The sequence below is a fragment of the Antedon mediterranea genome, chromosome 5 (assembly GCF_964355755.1).
Source record: "Antedon mediterranea chromosome 5, ecAntMedi1.1, whole genome shotgun sequence".
Classification (NCBI taxonomy): domain Eukaryota; kingdom Metazoa; phylum Echinodermata; class Crinoidea; order Comatulida; family Antedonidae; genus Antedon; species Antedon mediterranea.
Genome location: NC_092674.1, coordinates 14,616,455 through 14,635,882, shown reverse-complemented (window position 1 = coordinate 14,635,882; position 19,428 = coordinate 14,616,455). Strand labels below are relative to the sequence as shown.

Sequence of the window (19,428 nt, the reverse complement as noted above, 5' to 3'; positions counted from 1 at the left end):
CTAAGGACTGGTCTATAGTATGTTGTTTCTCTACTTTCATTATTCTGTCTATCAATACCTTTATCAATATTGTTTGACATTGAATAGTCATAGCCACTTTATTACTTTTCCAAATCTAAAGTATCAATTTATTTAGCTTTCATCAACTTCTTTAATATATCCTTCAGATGTGGAAATACAACTCTGGAAAAAACTATAAAAATAACAATCTGCTGGAACATTGACTCTCTAAGCAAAGGAGGCATTTGTACTCATTTTGCTAGAGATACTTCCAGGACACAGGGTTTCATACTCTTATTAGAAATGTCAAACAAACTACTGTATGCTACAAATCCTCCCCTGTACCATGTACGGTAAGATAAATAACACATACAACTTTATTCATTTTTAATTTTGTTTATTTTATCCGTTCCACATTCCAATGGTAAAATCTCTAAAGTTAAGTTGGATCAAAAGGCTTCTAAGTCCAGACCCAGGTAAATGGAAGTGCATACCACTCTATTATATGTATCCAATTGAATATACTGTAAATACAAGTCTACTTAATTTAGAAGAACACATAGTTTTAAGAGGTTTATCAGACTTTTATGTAGAAACGTTAAAAGATGTGGTAAACATCAACAATATTTTAGGTCGACATCCAATAAATGTAGCAGAAATTAAAAAACAACAATTGTGGAAAAATAGGTATATTACAACTAATGGAAAATCAATATATTTTGAAACATGGTTACATTCTGGATATAAAGTAATTAATGATATTATAGTAAATAACAGAATAATAGCACCTGATGTACTAATACCCACTCTATCCAAAAGACAAAATGGTCTAATAGAATACATGGTGCTTATTAATGCCATAACTAACTATTGAATGGAAAGAATCTAGCGAGAGACCAAGTGATGATGAACAAGTGAACACAATTGGGAAATGCTTGTTCCGAAAATTTTATTATAGGCATTTTGTAAATGAAATAGCTACCAATCCCATTGCAGCGGCAAAATGGGAAGTAGTGTTCAATAATACCGAACTAGATTGGTATAAAGTATGGACAAATAAAATACACAACTTTAAGCACATAAATAGAATTGCACAATTTAATTTTAAATTACTACACAATATTTTATCTTGTAAAAAAAGATTGAAAATAGTACAAAACAATGTGACAGGTGTAAAAAAGAAATTGAATGTGAATTACATATTCTAGTTGAATGTACAGAAATCCAAATGTATGGCTTAAATTTAATGACCTCATATTTAAGTGTTTTCCAACAGAAGGTACTATCAATTGGTATAAAATAATAACAGGTACACGAAACATAGTTGTAAATAAACTTATTTCATTATTCACATTTTGCATTTACAAATCATGCATTTTGGAAAAATTAGAAAAACTGTAAAAACATAAAGTGATATGGAATTTGTTTGCATTTGAATCGAAATCCTGAATTACGGATGCAATTTTATTAAAGCAGACAAAAAATGTAAAAATGTAAAAACTAGCATTTTAGAGAACTTACCTTGATTTTATTTCATTTTCTGTTTTAATATATGCAATATTTTCATTTATCTGTACAGTACAATTGTAAATATACAATATACAATATGTATCACTAATTATTTTATCAATGGTTCTATTAATAGCTTCATCTGTATAGAGTCTATTTACCTTTATGGCAGATATGCATCTATATTGTTTTAAGAATGACAGAATTATTTATACAATTATACATTGAAAATGAGAAGAAATTACAATAAAGGTGGGTGATTCCCACGAAAGATAAAAAAAAAAAATGCGAGTTTAAAGTCCTGTTTTTGCCTTCATTATAGAGTATATGGAATGTGCAAACTATTTTTTTTTTTTACTTATCTTTTTCTAAATATTACATTCTTCCAAATTTATTTGTTTTGTGAGGGCGCTCCATCCAAGTGTTCATCTACTTGTGTTAGCTTTTGTTGTTCCTTGTTACACAAACCTTTATTATCAAGAATGTCATCTTTAGTCAGTTCTATTGTTTCATTGTAAGTAATTCTCCTAACTTCCTCATTCCTTTCAGCCAGAATTTCTTCTATGTTTCTAAAATTTATGTAAAAAAAGAATAATAAAAAATATAAATTCATCAAGTAGCTCACTGCATCTTAATTTATCTAATTCAAACTTTATTGATAGATAATCTAGAGTGGATGCAGGCGCACACCTAATTAATTGCGCAGTCAGGAGGTTCGGAATAACAGTGTTCCACAGCCAAAATTATATATTATTTCGTTACTGTAATTTTCTTTATTACGTAGCAAAACTCTACAGTTTACACACACTGGAACTCCAATCACATAAAATACAGGTGTTGATGCCCTGTTGTGTGTAAACTCAAGTTTTGATATAGGTGATGTGATTCATCATAATCTGTAATTAAGTTTATGTTCTTTTTTTTTATATTATTCAATTATTACAACCATTATTTTTTTGGGTTCAATTTACAGTTGTGAAATTAAATTACCTGCCCTTTACATCTTTAAACCACCCCAAATTATCAGCAATCAGATGGTTTTTCTCACAGCCAGTACACTTCACAATCACAACACCATTGCTGTATGCTTGCTTTGAAATTGTTTTTGTATTGCGTGTCTGACATACTTTACAAGTATATACAAGCTGCATCTTGGATTCTGTCATTTTATTGTCAAGTTGAATTCTTGACGTACACATACTTCGAAATGATACAGAGAGATTCGGAGTATACACTGAATATTTGTTGGATTTTGATTGTTTTATACTGCATTTTGTATAGTATTTATCAATAATAGCATCATATTCTGTCGAGAAATAGTTACAAACTCTTTTTGAAATTGTTAGTGAATTTGGCTTGATGTTTAAGAAAACCAGTGATCTTCTGAATGCCATTGTACTATTGCTATATTAAAAAAAGAAAAGAAGTAATTACACGATATTATTTTACCCAAATTAAAAAATAACTGGAAGTTTACAGTATATCATCACATCTACAGTAATCTATCAAACAGTAGGTTGTTTGGTACTGATGTCACTGAAAAATAAAATGGAATTTGGCATTTTGGCTTAAGTGCTCTTTGTGTACCCAACTTGAATGAAATCAATGACATGATGATGTAATTTTCTTTGGTTGAATTGAAGTGGAATGACCTGTAAACCCTTACACAGTTAAACCCAAAAACAATGGATTGATGTTTTCAACTTTGCTTTATCTAATTTATTTGGTTAAAAGAAAAACCCTGAGAGCATAAATAAAGTTTTTGTAACAATTAAAATAAAGTTTTTGTAACAGTTTTCGGATTAGGGAAATACAGAATTAAAGATTGGTATAAATAGTGGTGGCACAGCAGTATCAATTATCAGACAGAATACATTACTATATTTGAACTCGTTTAGAGAATAAACAGAAAAAAAAGTTGATCTACATAGGAGTATCAGAATATCTGTGTGTTGATTAATACTGTATCACCCTAATGATTATTATAGTGTCACAGTTATCTTGAATTTTATATCACAATACAATGTGAAGTCCTTTTCCTTAAATATCTACAACCCAATCCCAGAATCGATAAAACCTTTATAATCTTTCATCCATAGTTAAAGTCCCATTCCCTACGTTTTTTAAACCTAATTTAAGGTCACGAACTACATTTAATGTAAAAATACTGTAAATACTATATTGTCCTACTGAGATTACTTTTTTCATCTTTAAACGGTTAAAAAACTTTTCAGCAAAAATATCGGGTTTGCCCCAATTTGCAAAAACAGAAAGACAATTAATGCAGCAACTATACAACATCAGGCTAGGCCTATATCTAGCATACAAGGTTCGTACGTTACCAATGTTTACCAGCTACATGTAAGCCTACAAAACTAAGACCGTCCAACAGAGGACATTTCACTGCAAGCTACGTCTGTAGTGCATTGTTTCTCTCTTTTCATCATAATTTACCATAAAACGTATATTTACAGTAAGACCTGGTTTAATGTTTTTAAAATATATATATGCATTATTTATTAGACCTTTTGTTATATGATTTTCCAATTTAGTGTGTTTTTCTTAAATTTATTATCTAAAATGCCACAAGGACTAGACTCCTATGTTAACTGTTTATTTTATTCACATTTCCCATTTCTGAAATTTAAAAAAAATACGGTATCATCTTTGTTAAAAATATTTTACAATGATAATTATACTCAAAGCAGAAATAAACTTAAGAAAAGATCATTTTGTTGACCTAGATTGGACTGCGGCTATTGTAACGAGTACTGCCATCCATATTTTGTTGACCTAGATTGGACTGCGGCTATTGTAACGAGTACTGCCATCCATATTTTGTTGACCTAGATTGGACTGCGGCTATTGTAACGAGTACTGCCATCCATATTTTGTTGACCTAGATTGGACTGCGGCTATTGTAACGAGTACTGCCATCCATATTTTGTTGACCTAGATTGGACTGCGGCTATTGTAACGAGTACTGCCATCCATATTTTGTTGACCTAGATTGGACTGCGGCTATTGTAACGAGTACTGCCATTCATATTTTGTTGACCTAGATTGGACTGCGGCTATTGTAACGAGTACTGCCATCCATATTTTGTTGACCTAGATTGGACTGCGGCTATTGTAACGAGTACTGCCATCCATATTTTGTTGACCTAGATTGGACTGCGGCTATTATAACGAGTACTGCCATCCATATTTTGTTGACCTAGATTGGACTGCGGCTATTATAACGAGTACTGCCATCCATATTTTGTTGACCTAGATTGGACTGCGGCTATTGTAACGAGTACTGCCATCCATATTTTGTTGACCTAGATTGGACTGCGGCTATTGTAACGAGTACTGCCATCCATATTTTGTTGACCTAGATTGGACTGCGGCTATTGTAACGAGTACTGCCATCCATATTTTGTTGACCCAGAATGTTTACTTTTAATTACATTTTAAGTTTTACAGTATGTGGATACCTTATAGGTCAATATTTGCATTGTATTCAAGTTTAATGTTACTATAGACGTACAATAGTACAATAGCACTGTAACGCATCAATCAAACTTCAATATCACCAGACTTGGCCGTGGATCAACTCTGGCGAATTTGGAGCATGCAGCTTTGATTGATGCGTTACGCAACATGAGCTATTCACTAATGCATGTTTGCTGATTACCCTTGTTGTTAAATAAATCAGTTTCAAATGAGAGTGATCCTCTCGTGTTTGAATATTTACTAGATATACACATAAGCAAAAATTGTTAGACCTGTAAACCTTCTGGGCCCTGAAATGATTCAGCCCAAAAATGTCTTACTAAACCAATGATTGTTAATAGAGAATTTTTGGGTATTTATCAAGTTTTTAAAAGGTGTTTCAACTAACCATTTATTAATATTTATTTCGAAAACTTTGTTATTCGCCAAAATTGTTTCAATCGTTTGCATGGCTTAAAAAGGGATAATTTTCAGCAATGTTTTACTCAGGCTAGATTTGCTTATATTACCTTAGTGCTTACTTTAGTGAGTATGTACGGTTTACGATGAAATCGGTCGCATTTGAAATCGGTCGCGATAAAATCAACTTCCGGTATTTTGTATGGCGTGCCGCTACAGCTACGTTTGATGAAATCGGTTGCGCTATCTTGTATGGAGCGAGATACATGCTAGCAGGATTTAATTGAATTTTTTTATGTAGAAACTAGATTATTTATGTGGATATTTTTTATTTTGGTTAATGAATATTTATTATCAATCTTTTTTTTTTATTTCACAGGTCTCGGAGAAGGACTGTGTCTTTTCAAAATGGCCATTTCTAAACTCTTTTACTGTAATATTTTATTAGGCATATAATAATTTACCTCTATTTTATTATGTACTATTAATTAATATATTTAATATAGAGAATAGAGAACAATTTATTTAAAAACAATAATTGTTACAATGTACAGTATAGCCCGTAAAGCCAGCGTATCCATTTTTATACTTATGCATACTGTGGCAGATATATCATATCCATGTCGTTAACAACTTACTATTGGATCACTGTACTAAAGAAAGGCCCATAAATAATATACGCAAGAACTTTCTGATTTTTATTATCATTTATTTGCACACGTCTTACCAACCACGCTGTCGGTATTTGTTTTTTTTTTCTTTTATCTATGACACGCCAAAACGGCCTTTTACACACTATACAATAGCGCCCTAATAATGAGGCCCTCATTATTCGTTTGTTGTTTTTCAGAACATTCTCCCCTTCCTCGATATACAGTTGTCGATCCCTTTACAATCTCGAATAACTATTTTTTTTTTTAAACATAACAATAAATATTATGAAATATTATTATCCATCCATTATTATTCTCACATCTAGGCCTATCATTGTACATCATAGTCCTACTGTTAGGCCCGGTAGATTGATTTATAACGGCATATAATATTATTTTATTAGTATTATCCTAAAACCATGCTCACATTAGTGGCGGATATCAAACGTAAAAATCATCGTCATACATCATCTTCCTTTATTGCATAATAGGCGCGTCTACTTGTTTAATATTAAATTATTTCAAAATTGTCAAAACTTAACAGTGGCATGCTAATCTTTTCAAAAACTTAAACAATATTCAATAAAACTTTTTAAAACGATTTTCTAAACGAACACATTACAATTATTCATTGACACCTGTAAACACAAATTATTTATAAATAATGAGATAAATAATAATGAGATAAATTTATATTTACTGTACTTAAAAAATAATAACGATCGAGGTAAACTAAAAAAAAATGTTAATAGTAATTAGTATTAGAAATTCTATATTCAAAATTAACTAAATAAAAACATAATTAGCGTTTTCATTAAAAATGTATCTAGTGCGTCCCATGCAAAATAGCGCGACCGATTTAAAACGCTACCGATATCAAACGTATAGCTCTAGCGGCGCGCCATACAAAATACCGGAAGTTGATTTTATCGCGACCGATTTCAGACGCAACCGATTTCCTCTGACACGGTATGTACTCGTAGAGGCTGCCTCCTCTCATAGAGTCATAGTATTGATGTGTCATATTTTTGCTTGAAAATGTTAAGTGTTGGGCTTGAAACAATGTGAAAGGGCTAATGAGTTCCATGTACTATTATGATACGTAAATCAAAGAAAGAGGCTCTACTAAAAGTATTAAACCAAGGTTTACACAACTTTAGGATGACCTCGTGTAAAATGGCCAGCAGAATTATGGAAAGTAAAAAAGTCGGAAAAACAAACATTTTCGAGACCATGAACAATCTTATAAGTTTCAATCATGTCATCTTCGAGTGACGATAGACCCAACAACCTTTGTAATTATCTTATTGGTTGCATCATTTTCTGTAGTAGGCCTAGGCCTAGAGTAGGCCTGTCCCAGAGTCTCTCTGAAAACAAATTTTGAAGAAAGGGCTTATTTATTCCCTAAAAATGCATATCAAAGCCGATAAATGGGCTGACTAGTCCTAGGCCAAATCGTCCCAGCCCAGGGCCGAATCGTCTCATGTCAGGACCGAACCGTCTCATGTCAGGACCGAACCGTCCCGCTACCCGGGTATCCCCGCTACCCAGGGCCTTTCCTAGCCTTAACTAGGCCTAGGCCTATGTAGGCTTACCATCTAAGCCTAGGTAAATACGCAGTAGGTTGATCATTTATTGATAGTAAAAAATGAGATAATTTAAGATAATTAAATGTGTTTCAATATCATTTCAACTTGTATGTTTTAGTAACTTGCCATTTATTTTTGGTCTGTCTGGTGAGCGTTTTTTGTGTTGTTGCCTGCTGCTGCTGAAGTTGTGGTTGGTGGAGAGAGTGTGTGGGGGGATATAATAGGGGGACGATACATTGTATTTACGTCTACATATGGTGCGCCAAATTGGTCGCAAATAAGAAATAGTTTGTTATAGTCACATTGACCGCAATTGTTATTGTACTGATAATATTTTATATTGATAAAAATTAACTGACATCCATGCAAAATTTTAATGTGTACTGGATATGTTAGTCCTTTGCACTTCGGAGTGGTATCAAACCGAAATTCTACTTGTGGGAAGAATTTTAACTAAACTTCAAAAACTCCCCTGGTGCATAGTTTAAAGGTTAGGCGGGTGGGGTTGTTGCTGGGATCGAGTATCCGAATGAAATATTTGAATCGCCCTCTGGAAGATGTGCAGGGTGAGTATAATCATTATGGAGTATCCCAATTTTTTTAGCACTCTGTACTACGGTATCGACCCATATATTCTTAAATAAACAAAACGCATTTTGTCTAGCTTGTCATCTTTATTACGAACACTCACACTGGTTATTTGTAAGTACTACAAACAATTAAGCGATTACCCCGCCACTACGTTTGTTTCTATTCTTCTTGGTAATACAAGTGTATCGAGGAATGTCAGCTTTTGCTTCAGTTTAATCATTCAGCCAGGATTCAGTGATAACAGCTACATCGATGCCAAGTTTAAATATCTTATTTTCAAACTCATCAACTTTGTTCTTTAGTGATCTGGCATTGGATAGAAAAATTCGTGCCTTTGGGCTTGGGCAAAATACTTTTGTCTAGGGTTCTGTCCTAATACTGATTAAATTATGTTGACATTGGATACGTTTCTGATGATTTAGGCCTATTGAGCCTAGTTACTTTAATTTTACGTCTCAGTTTTCTACCTGCCCGTTTCTTTCTTCTATTTTTATTCTAAATAATAATTAACTGATATTTTTACGAAGTCATGGTTATTTGTTTTGAGTTGATTTAACATTTTTTCCAGAACCATGGGGCATTTTTTTCTGATTTTGTTTTTAAACTTCTTAAAACAGCTAAAGTGGTACCATTACTGGCATTTACCACATTGCACCATGCGTTCTCCTGCAACCTATGGCATTCTGCAGTCGCAAAAAAACTATTATCCGTGTTGCTGCTTTATACCTAATATATACTATATATGATTTTTTGTATTGGGAACATCGAGAATATTCCACACTCGAAACAATGTTTAAGGTGGCGTCTCATCTCGGTCTGATTGAAAAAAAATCCTCCAGGCGCTATATAATCTTTGGTGAGGCTATCTGTTTCTTAATGTCAGATGGAGTCATAGAATATCCACTATCGTATAACACGACATTGCGGTGAACAGTACCAATAGTACTGACAGCCAGTGTCCACTTCCATGTAATATTTGTATAAATTCTCCTCCTTCAATATTAAATCCAGAAATTGATCCTAGTTCAACATCCTGGAATCCAGGTACTCTATTTAATATCGTCTGCGACGCATTAATGATGCTTGAGTTTAACCAACGGGTTGAACTCTAATATTTTCCTGTCATCCACGCTCAGCTAAACTGCCCCGTTGTCTATCCATATAATTGGCTTCTGTGGACTGGTGTACTCACCGAATCTAAATCAATAACATGTTAGGACGGGCATACTTTCTCTATTGTATTTTTTACTTATGTTGGTCTTGGCCTCTTCTAGAATTTCTGGCGATCTTTTAGTCGCTGATCAATCGTACTGTGGCATCTCTTCAGAATCATTATACTTCTTCAGGATTTCCTCTGTTTCTGTGCTGTCAACCGCGACGTCAACTGTAGTGTGATTAGGAAGAAACATTAGCTAGAACGATATGTAAAATGTGTCGAATCATGCCTTGACGTGTTAGAGGCAAACACGCAGGTATCGACATAGTCGTGCCACTCATCATCTTGGAGAAATGAATGGGTGTGGATCGTATGCATACTGGTCGCAAATAATAATAATATGCCTAATAATTACAATTTAATTAGTAACATTAACATGTTTTTAGCTTATGCTGCGCATTGATGAACGTCATCTGCAACGTTTATTGAAAAAGGAATGGGGTATTGATTGGAGACACAATATACTGTATCGCTGATGCGCTTACTAGACTGCGCTTTTGCAGACTAATATGCTTATTCTATTCAAGCAATCAATCCTATTTACGGGTATGTAAATGCAGGTAATATACCAACCTGTGGATGGTAGGGTGTGGTGAGACGATACTCAATGTTCAATTTCTTCATGAGCTCATCATTGAGTTCATCATGGAACTCCATGAGTTCATTGACAAACTCTCTTCCATGGTCTGTTGTCAATACTTTGGGTAAGGCCATTCACATTAATAATGAAAACAATATATATAGGCCTATCACTCGTTTGGAAAGAGTATAAAGGAAAGGGATGCGTATGGCACTTGTCTAAGCCTTGATATATTTTTTCCCATTCCGCAACATGTAATAAGCCTACTAAACAAAATGAATACGGATAACACCAACATGGAGTGAGCCTCAAACCCCTGCCGATGTTATGGCTACGTAATTACGGTTCCACTCACTCACTTGCCTATCCTATATTAAGAATAATCCGTAGTTTGTTTCTCTAATAGAGTTGTAGGCCTATACAACCCAAACAATGTATTATAAATGGACGGTTACCTTGAACCGTAGGACTTTTAGAACTAGCTCATTTGTCCCTCCATTGTCATCAATGAGAACTCCTCGGTAACATATGGGCGAAACTTGAGATGGTGGTCAGACCATAACTTTGCAATGCCGGTTTTGAACTTGTTAATCGTTGGTTCCGTCACAATATAGTTTGGTAGTGAGTTCCAATCATTTATAACTCTAACTGCATATGCTCTTTTTCTAATGTTTTTATTGTATTTGGATTTCGATACCTTAAAAACATTCCCCCTGGTTTGCTGGTATTTAGATCTTTGAAATAATTTCCTGCCTCGATATTATCAAATTTATGAAAGTTTGAATTAAATCCATTCTTTTCTTTCTAAAGGCTAGGTAGGCAAATCCAATAACTTCAATCTCTCTTCATATGGCTTACTCCTCAATTCAGACACTAACCTTGAGGATGTTGAACTTATTCGAAACGATTGTAATCTTTCTGATACAGAGGCGTCCATGAACTACCACCATATTCCAATATAGGTCTGATCATAGATTTGTACAGATACATATAACTCTTACTATACCGAGTATCCTGTTTGCAGATTTAACAATCTTGGAAGTATGGGCAGAGAAGCCTAATTTATGATCAATCAATATTCCTAAATCTGTTTCTTGAGAAACGCTATGAATACCAACTTTGTTATCACCAAGGCCAATAAAGTATTCATACATCAAATTCTTTGACCCAGAATGAATGACTTTACTGGTCAATTTAAACGGTAGCTGCTGCCAATCATGAGACCATTTGCACATTGTATCTATGTCAGTCTACATTACATTACATTTCTATCTGTGTGTTAGTTTGTAATTCTTTTTCGTATTTCGTAAGACACATCTTGATTGAATGAAGTTAGCTTGCTATCTTTGGTTTTTTTAACTACTAAAATGAATACACACAAACAAGTTAAATAATACATTTTGATAAATAGGTAGAATATACACACATATTTGAATTAGATACAGTAATACAGTAATACTGTATTAGGGTAGTGCGGTGATTATGCTGAAATCGACGATTCCAAATTGATTGACATTTATGAAAATTCAGAAATGGCCATCATGTTCTATTAGCAATAGACTTGTTTGAGGACACAGCGTTCTTTATTTATTTATTACTAGCATGTACCCGTCCAATGGACGGGTACTGTCATCTTATAATGATTGTAAGATTCCGGAATCAAAAAAGATAATAGAGTAATATAGTACAATGCAGTATACACACATCTATAAATAGATGGATAGTGCCGAGAGAGAGTTTGTAAATGTGGTCAAAATATAGGCTGGGGAAGAGTCAGCGGTATTCAAATTAGATATTTCTTTCATTAAGCATTCAATATGACACCTATTAATTTATATAATAATATAGTTTGCAAAGTTCTTAAACTATGCCTATCAGCTATGTATTGCACTCTTGAATTAAAAATGACTAAAATTGTACCTGGAAAGTTCTAAACTATATTTCAACATCATCCTCCATCTTGGATTCAAGTTAGGTGCCAAATGGGATCCAAATTCCCCACTTTTGATGTCTGCTCGTTATACAAATTTCTGTTTCTGCCCGTAACCATACATATGGGGTTTAAAAATAACCGCAATTGTACCGGAAAGGTTTTAAACTACATTAAAAAAGTCCGGAGATTTGGTGGGAAAGGGGGTGGGGCGATAAGGTGTGGGTGTTGAAGGGGATTGGATTTGGCTTAGGCTAGGGGTAGGAGGCTATCAAATTGACCAGAATTGTGATGGAAAATTGGTATTTTAATTATCCCTGGGAATAGGATGGGAGTTTGGGGTGGTGATGTAGGCCACAGTATAAAAATTAGATATTTTAATTATCAGCCAATGACACCTATTCATTTACACAGTTTACAACGTACTTAAACCATTGGCCCATCATAGATAATTATGTATACCCCTTATGAAGCTAAAATTGAAATGAATTGTCCTGGGAAGAATTTATTTTTTAAAAAGAGTGTGGGGTGTTATTGAAGAGGGGTGGAAATTGGTGAGTACAGTATACTGGCGTCGGGTGCTATGTGTACTGAGAAATATTTAAACTAATTTTGAAAACAGCCCTTGCTAGTTCTGTATATTTCAGTGTCTATTTTGTTTGAGTTCTAAAAGCAACAATTTTAAATACAAATGTACAGAAACATCGCAAATAATAGTAGTGCTCACTGTAAAATGAATGTTTAAAAAACATGCAGTCACAACAAAAAACAACAAAAAAACAGAATCTCGTTAATATTATAATTTGTAATATACATCTGTATCTTTGTTCTTGTTTTGTCTGTGTAAATATATATATATATATATATATATATATATATATATATATATATATATATATATATATATTAAAATAATAGAAGTTTATTAGTCGCGTGCAACGCGACTCTAGAGCTCACTATGTCGGTCGGTTGATCGGTAAAGACTAACTCTTTTTTTTTTTTTTTTTTTTTTTTTTTTTCAGTTTTTTTCTGTCCTTATGTTTGTATTGGAATAGGACATATACTCCTGCATTTCATAGTCGTCAGGTAATTTGTCATGTTTTGTAAATGCTTCCAAAGTAGGCCTATGTTAATATCATTTCCGACTGGAGAACAGTGACTTAGTTGAATCTGGATGAATATTCTTGCAGTCTCCTGTTGTTCAGTTTCATTCAGCTATTGTCTATATATCAGCTTAGGAATAGTAATTAGTAAGAAACATAACTTAGCCTGGGTTAACATTATCAAGAATACAGTTTCTTACCGCCCGTTTCATTTGAAATGGCGCAACACTGCGGCTATACTATAACTGCAGCTGCGCTGATCACATGTGCTGCTGTCTAGCCTCGATTGCTAATTACCGGAGTGACTGACCTAGGCCTAATTGTGGCGTAGGAAAATTGTCGAGAATTACCGAACTCGGGATTCGGCAGTTGCAAAGAAATTAGTCTTAACCCCAGCTCGAGCGGCGCTAGTATCGGACTTGCGGCTTAGGAGGTGATAGAGGAATCAATTTTGGCTATTATATATATGTTATACCGTACTGTACTAAAATAGAGTTATCCAGGCTATAGGTTTTAAAATGTGTTCTTGCTTAACACCCACACTAAAATATAAGCCTTTTTTTAAAAATATATTTTTACCGGTACTACTAATTGCAACAACCCGTATATTTCATTTCATTTATTTCGTCAAAAAAGTACAAAGACAAAACAAAAAAGCGCTAGAAAAGGTCAAAATCCAAATGACGGATTTACCAAAAATCGAAAAAAAGGACTGTCGGGTAGATCACCTAAATGGAAAATGAAAAGAGATAATGCGCACAATAATTAAAATATACTAACATGAAAGAGATCAATGAATAGTTAAAATCATAAATAGTATTTTATATAAAGACCTACCGTTTTAAATTTAAATTGACTGCGAATTATGTTTATAGTGTGTTTAAAGTCGATTGTATAATTTTATTTGATATTCCTACATTTTATTTGTGAGGGTAGTAGTTGATCGTCGGAGTATATTTGATGCTCATTATACAGTATGGCTACAAAAACAAGGAAAGAAACTACGTTTGGAAACTAAGCAAAAGTACACATTTGGTAATATGCTATTCTTTTAACTTGAGTAAATTAATGGGATTAGTATAAAGTACAAATGAGACGGGCCTTTGTTTTCAATATTTCCACATTTCACGTAGGCTAATATCTAATATAAGTACTGCCTAATCATAATCAATGTCTGAAATATTTTTTCTTTTCGATGCAGGAAATTATGTTGTGTTCTAAATTGGACAGAGCTTTAAATGTCTCCGGTTTTATTAGACTTGTCTTTTTTCTGTTGGTGCTTAAAACTGATCTTTTTCATTGCGATACCCACAATTCTCCAAATATTGTAATTTTTTTGGCCGATGACATGGGGTATGGTGACTTACAGTCATTTGGAAATCCACTGGCATCGACACCTAATATTGATGCTTTTTTTAGTGGAGGGAAAAAGTTTACTCAGTTTTATAGTTCCTCTCCCGTCTGCAGTCCAGCAAGGTAAGATTCCTAACAGTTCTTTCGTAACGCAGCATTTCATTACCCAGTATTTATTATTTAAACAATGTTATCGAAATGCTTAAAATGGCCTAAACCGTTACCAAATGCGAGTTGAGGCTATTCTGTGCGTGTACTTTGATGATGTTTTTATGTCAACAAGTTTTATCGATATGCTTAAAATGGCCTAAATCGTTACCAAATGCGTATTAAGGCTATTCTGCGAACTTTGATGTTATGTCAACAAGTTTTATCGAAATGCTTAAAATGGCCTAAACCGTTACCAAATTCGATTGGAGGCTATTCTGTGCACTTTGATATTTTCGTGTCAACAAGTTTGATCGAAATGCTCAAGGTGGCCTAAACCGTTACCAAATGCAAGTTGAGGCTATTTATGTGTACTTTGATGTTGTTGATGTTGAACTTTTAAAGATTTATTATATGTCGTTGTCTCTTTCTGTCTTTCTTTCTTGTCATTGTGTTTTTAGTCGCGTGGAAGCGACTCTATAGTTCACTATGTCGGTCGGTCGGTCGGTCTGTCTGTCTGTCTGTCTGTCGGTCTGTCTGTCGGTCTGTCTGTCTGTCTGTCTGTCGGTCCGGTATCACTATGCGTTTTATCGCTTTATGACCTTATCTTGATATCAGTTTAATCTAGCTAAGTCAATTTTTCACAGAATATTCCTTATGGCCAGGAATCGATGTGGTTATGTTTTCACGGTGCGCAATAAAAAATTACGCGGTCTACGCACGATTTAACGAAATCACGTTTGTAATCATATCTTAACAACCATGAATCACAATTAAATAAAAGTTGGTACTCATAAATTTCAGGGCATAAATCATCATATATGGCAATACAATTACGTGCGTAGCGCATGTAACGCATGCGTAAGCGCGCTTAAAATTTTAAAAATTTATTTTCGATGAAATAAGAGTACGTTTCAGGCAATTTTAAGCGTTTACAAAATTGCCATGAGTGCGCAGATTTTTGCGCGCGCACTGCGCGTTAAATGTTATTGCGCACTCTTCTTGCCCGATTTCTGTTTTCTTGACTTACTTTTTAACTCGAAATTACGTTATACGAGCACGTCAAAAGTGACAGGCTACGCACGTGTAAATTAAAAAAATATAAATGTTTTTAAACATTTCAACATTTTTAAACATGTTCAGTAATTTCGGTCAGTATAGTTCACTATGTCGGTCGGTCCGTCTGTCTGTCGGTCTGTCTGTCTGTCGGTCTGTTTGTCTGTCGGTCCGGTATCACTATGCATTGTAGCACGCGACTTAATGGCTGTTGGCCTTGTTCAATTATATTCTTGTATATGATCAATGTTATCAAATAAATAACAAAGATTTTTTTTATAAACAGGGCTTCACTTCTTACTGGCCGCTATCCGGTACGTACAGGTGTATGGAATGATATAAATCATTTTTTAATCAAGAGTTTATCAATGGCCTACGCCATGAAGAAATAACAATTCCAGAAATGCTCTCTAATAATGGTTACATATCAGGTCTAGTTGGGAAGTGGCATCTTGGTGTTGGTAAAAACAGAGAATTTTTACCCTTAACTCATGGCTTCGATTTCTTTTTTGGTACTCCCACTACACTTGGTGATTGTCCAAACTTTAAATGTTATTACCCGGATGATGACTGTGAAGGAGTTGATTATGCTCCTGAAAAGGCACCATGTCAGTTAATTTTAAACAACGAACTAATAGAACAACCATTAGACTTGATAACGTTGGCAGAAAGACAGATAAGAGCTGCTAAAAGCTTTATACAGACCAATGCTTGTGATAGAAAACCGTTCTTCCTTCTTTATTCTTCATTGCATCCACATGCACCCCAGTTTGCTGGACGTCGCTATAGAAACACGACGCTTGGAGGACCGTATACTGACTCCATGGCAGAACTCGATGGTGAGGTTGGAGACATTATGCAAGAACTTCGAGAAAGTGGGGTTCTCGATAATACACTGGTGATTTTTACTTCAGACAATGGGTAAATATTATGGTATTCATTACTTAACTGAACGCGCTAAATAATATGTTATTACTATCCTACTGTATTAGCCTAATAAATATTATAATTGTATTAGGCCTGACCGTCGTGAGGGCACATTGGGAGGCCACAATGGAATATTTCGCTGTGGGAAATCAAATACATTTGAAGGTGGTATTCGTATTCCAACCGTTATATACTGGCAAGGACGCATCAGCCCTGGGGTTTCAACCGAGTTGCTTAGCCATCTTGATATATGGCCAACAATTAGAAGAATAACTGGGTCGTCAACAGATGATATTATATTAGATGGATTTGACTTCTATGATGTGCTATTTCAGAATGACGAGGTATTTGATAGTCTTTCTATGTTTATGCCTATGTTTCTTAATATTCACTGTAAGGATGTAAGCTCGTTCGCTTCCTCTCGAATCCCGTGGTGGTAGGCCCACATATTGTTTTACTAAGAGGATTGTAGGTGCTTGTTTTAAAATACAAATCAAATACACGTCCAATTAAAATCTTCCTTGTGAGAATCTTTTATAGACATTCTTACTGAATTTAACTTTTGTCCGTTTTGGTGGTTCTTGTATTAGGTGATGGTCTTTGGTAGTAGGCAAAACATGTGAAAGACATGTGGTGCAGTGGCCGTTTTGAACAATCGCACTTAAGTGAGATATTGTTCCCTTTAATTGTATTCACTTATACAGATAGGAGATTTTTTTTTTAATTCTAAGAGTTTCCCTTATCTGAATACGGCCACTGTATTTTCCAATATTCCATGGAACCGGAGAAATGTAGCGATAGGTCTATTCGGGTGGGTTTCCTCACACATGACTTGATTGATCACTGATACCATTGAAATTATAATTCCTTGGGTTTTTTGTCTTTACAGAGCTTAAGGCAATCACTGTTAATTTATGACACAACACCGTCTTCCGTCGAAGGACCATTTGCGATTCGAACAGTTCAATATAAAGCACATTATTACACCCAGACCACTTCCTACTGTGAACCTGATGGTATTGACATAATGTGTAGGTGTAATCCGAATTCAACCTTTCAATCGCATGACCCTCCGATTATATACGATATATTGCTAGATCCAGAAGAAAGAGATGACATCAGTAGTACTAGTTATGGCTTGGTTGATGAACTGGCAGACCTATTAGCGATAGAAACGGCAAAGTTAAGCTTTTCTCCAAGTGCAATAAAAGATGTAGATTGGGAATCTCAGTTATGCTGTAACTTCGGGTGCACTCCGTATCCATACTGTTGTAATTGTCCATCTAATTATACAAATAGCCTTCTACCATTATATGAAGATTGTAAACTACTACCTAGAAGAAATCGTAATGTTTGTCGTAAAAAGTAAATTAATTCTCTAATATATTGATGATGAAAAGTAGATGGTTAATTAATAGTATTAATTTCAGAAAAATTATAGTGCAATATTTACTTTTTCAGACACGATGTGGTGCATAATTTATGCATGCATTTATTTTTACAGTATATTTTATTTAGTTAAATATTAAATTACACCCAAATAATGATATTAATACTGTGAGCATTATAAAGCGTTTTAAACTGCTGTCTCATAGCGCTATAATAATAATAATATTATATTTGAAGAAGTGAGTTTTGAGAGTTAAGGACTTCGACTGACAGATGTGAAATGGAAGCCGATTCCAGATTTTGAGTAGATAGTAGCGTAAATAAGTCTACATATTTCTTGCTTATTTCTATTTTGTAATTGCTATTGTCATTTATTAAAAAATAAAAGGACTTATTTAATTTAAGATAATTTAAATGGAAAAAAGATTTCAAATTGATTTTTTATCTGTTCGTGTATCTTATGAGATAAGTATTTTGATTTCTAATTTGGTTACTGAAAAAATTCGTGTGTATGGATTTTACGTTATTTTCTGATGAATAATCATAAGATAATAATATTGAAGGTAGCAATATAAATCCATATAGCCACATTGACTGAACAATAAAAAACACGAAACAAAAATTACTGATACTATCATCCAAACAATGTAAAGAAGATCATTTGACCATGTTGAAGATGATTATGATGGTGGTGATGATGACGACGGAGATGTTATAATAATAAAAAAAAATATTTGTTTTTTATCCTCATCCATCTTCCCTTAGATCGACTTTAGCCACCGAACGACACACTTAAACCCGCTAACGTTCTTAGACTTGCTTCTAGTGGTAAATTGGGCAGTAAACCGAGATACAATCCCCCACCCTTTTTGACAAGTTTAATGCGTTCTTCTACGTGCACATGGGCCATGTTACATGCTGGACCAACGACTTAACGTCTAGACCACCTGCAGCCCAGAGACATTTGGTTAGATGAGCTAGGTACCAATATCTGACTATTTAAGTGTGTTGGGGGTCACTTGATGTCAATGAAAATGGGAGTCTGCCGGGTACCCCCTGCAGCGTCTAGACCCAGGGGACCCCGAAAAGTGCTAAACAATCGGCCCAGGTTAGATGAGAGTGATACCACCTAATTTTACCACCATGGGATGCCCATTGGCATCCTTATACCAGTATCACAAACGACAGACTTTTTGTCTGCTGCAATAGGCCCGCCAGACCCCCCGAGGAAGGGCCTAAAATGGGGATAGCATAGATGAGTGAGGTACCACTCAAAATTAATGCCAAATGAACAAGTTGTGTTCATACAACACTAAATGGATAACAACAGACTAATTGTCTGCTGCACCGCAAGTGCCAGACACCCTATAGACCCCCTTCCCCCAACTACATAGCCCAGCTTAGATATTGTAGATACCACCAGTGACCAATGTTATATGATTTAGCACATTGTAAGCAATACCAAATGACCTATTACAGACTATCTGT

The 19,428-nt window shown here is 34.5% G+C and overlaps 2 protein-coding genes across 2 annotated transcripts; one reads left to right on the top strand and one right to left on the bottom strand.

Annotated features, from left to right (window-relative positions):
* Positions 1 to 274: 274 nt before the first annotated feature.
* On the bottom strand, positions 275 to 7,823 carry LOC140049197 (uncharacterized). The gene is made up of 3 exons (XM_072094027.1): positions 7,775 to 7,823; positions 2,500 to 2,913; positions 275 to 2,078 (listed from the first exon to the last, which is right to left on the bottom strand). The coding sequence occupies exons 2-3, from the start codon at positions 2,901 to 2,903 to the stop codon at positions 1,901 to 1,903; spliced, it is 582 nt and encodes a 193-aa protein (XP_071950128.1). The 5' UTR covers positions 2,904 to 2,913; positions 7,775 to 7,823; the 3' UTR covers positions 275 to 1,900.
* An 8,154-nt stretch (positions 7,824 to 15,977) lies between these two features.
* LOC140049235 (arylsulfatase A-like) lies at positions 15,978 to 18,325 on the top strand. Its single transcript, XM_072094078.1, has 3 exons — positions 15,978 to 16,545; positions 16,643 to 16,895; positions 17,441 to 18,325. The coding sequence occupies exons 1-3, from the start codon at positions 16,028 to 16,030 to the stop codon at positions 17,918 to 17,920; spliced, it is 1,251 nt and encodes a 416-aa protein (XP_071950179.1). The 5' UTR covers positions 15,978 to 16,027; the 3' UTR covers positions 17,921 to 18,325.
* The last annotated feature ends 1,103 nt before the right edge of the window (positions 18,326 to 19,428 follow it).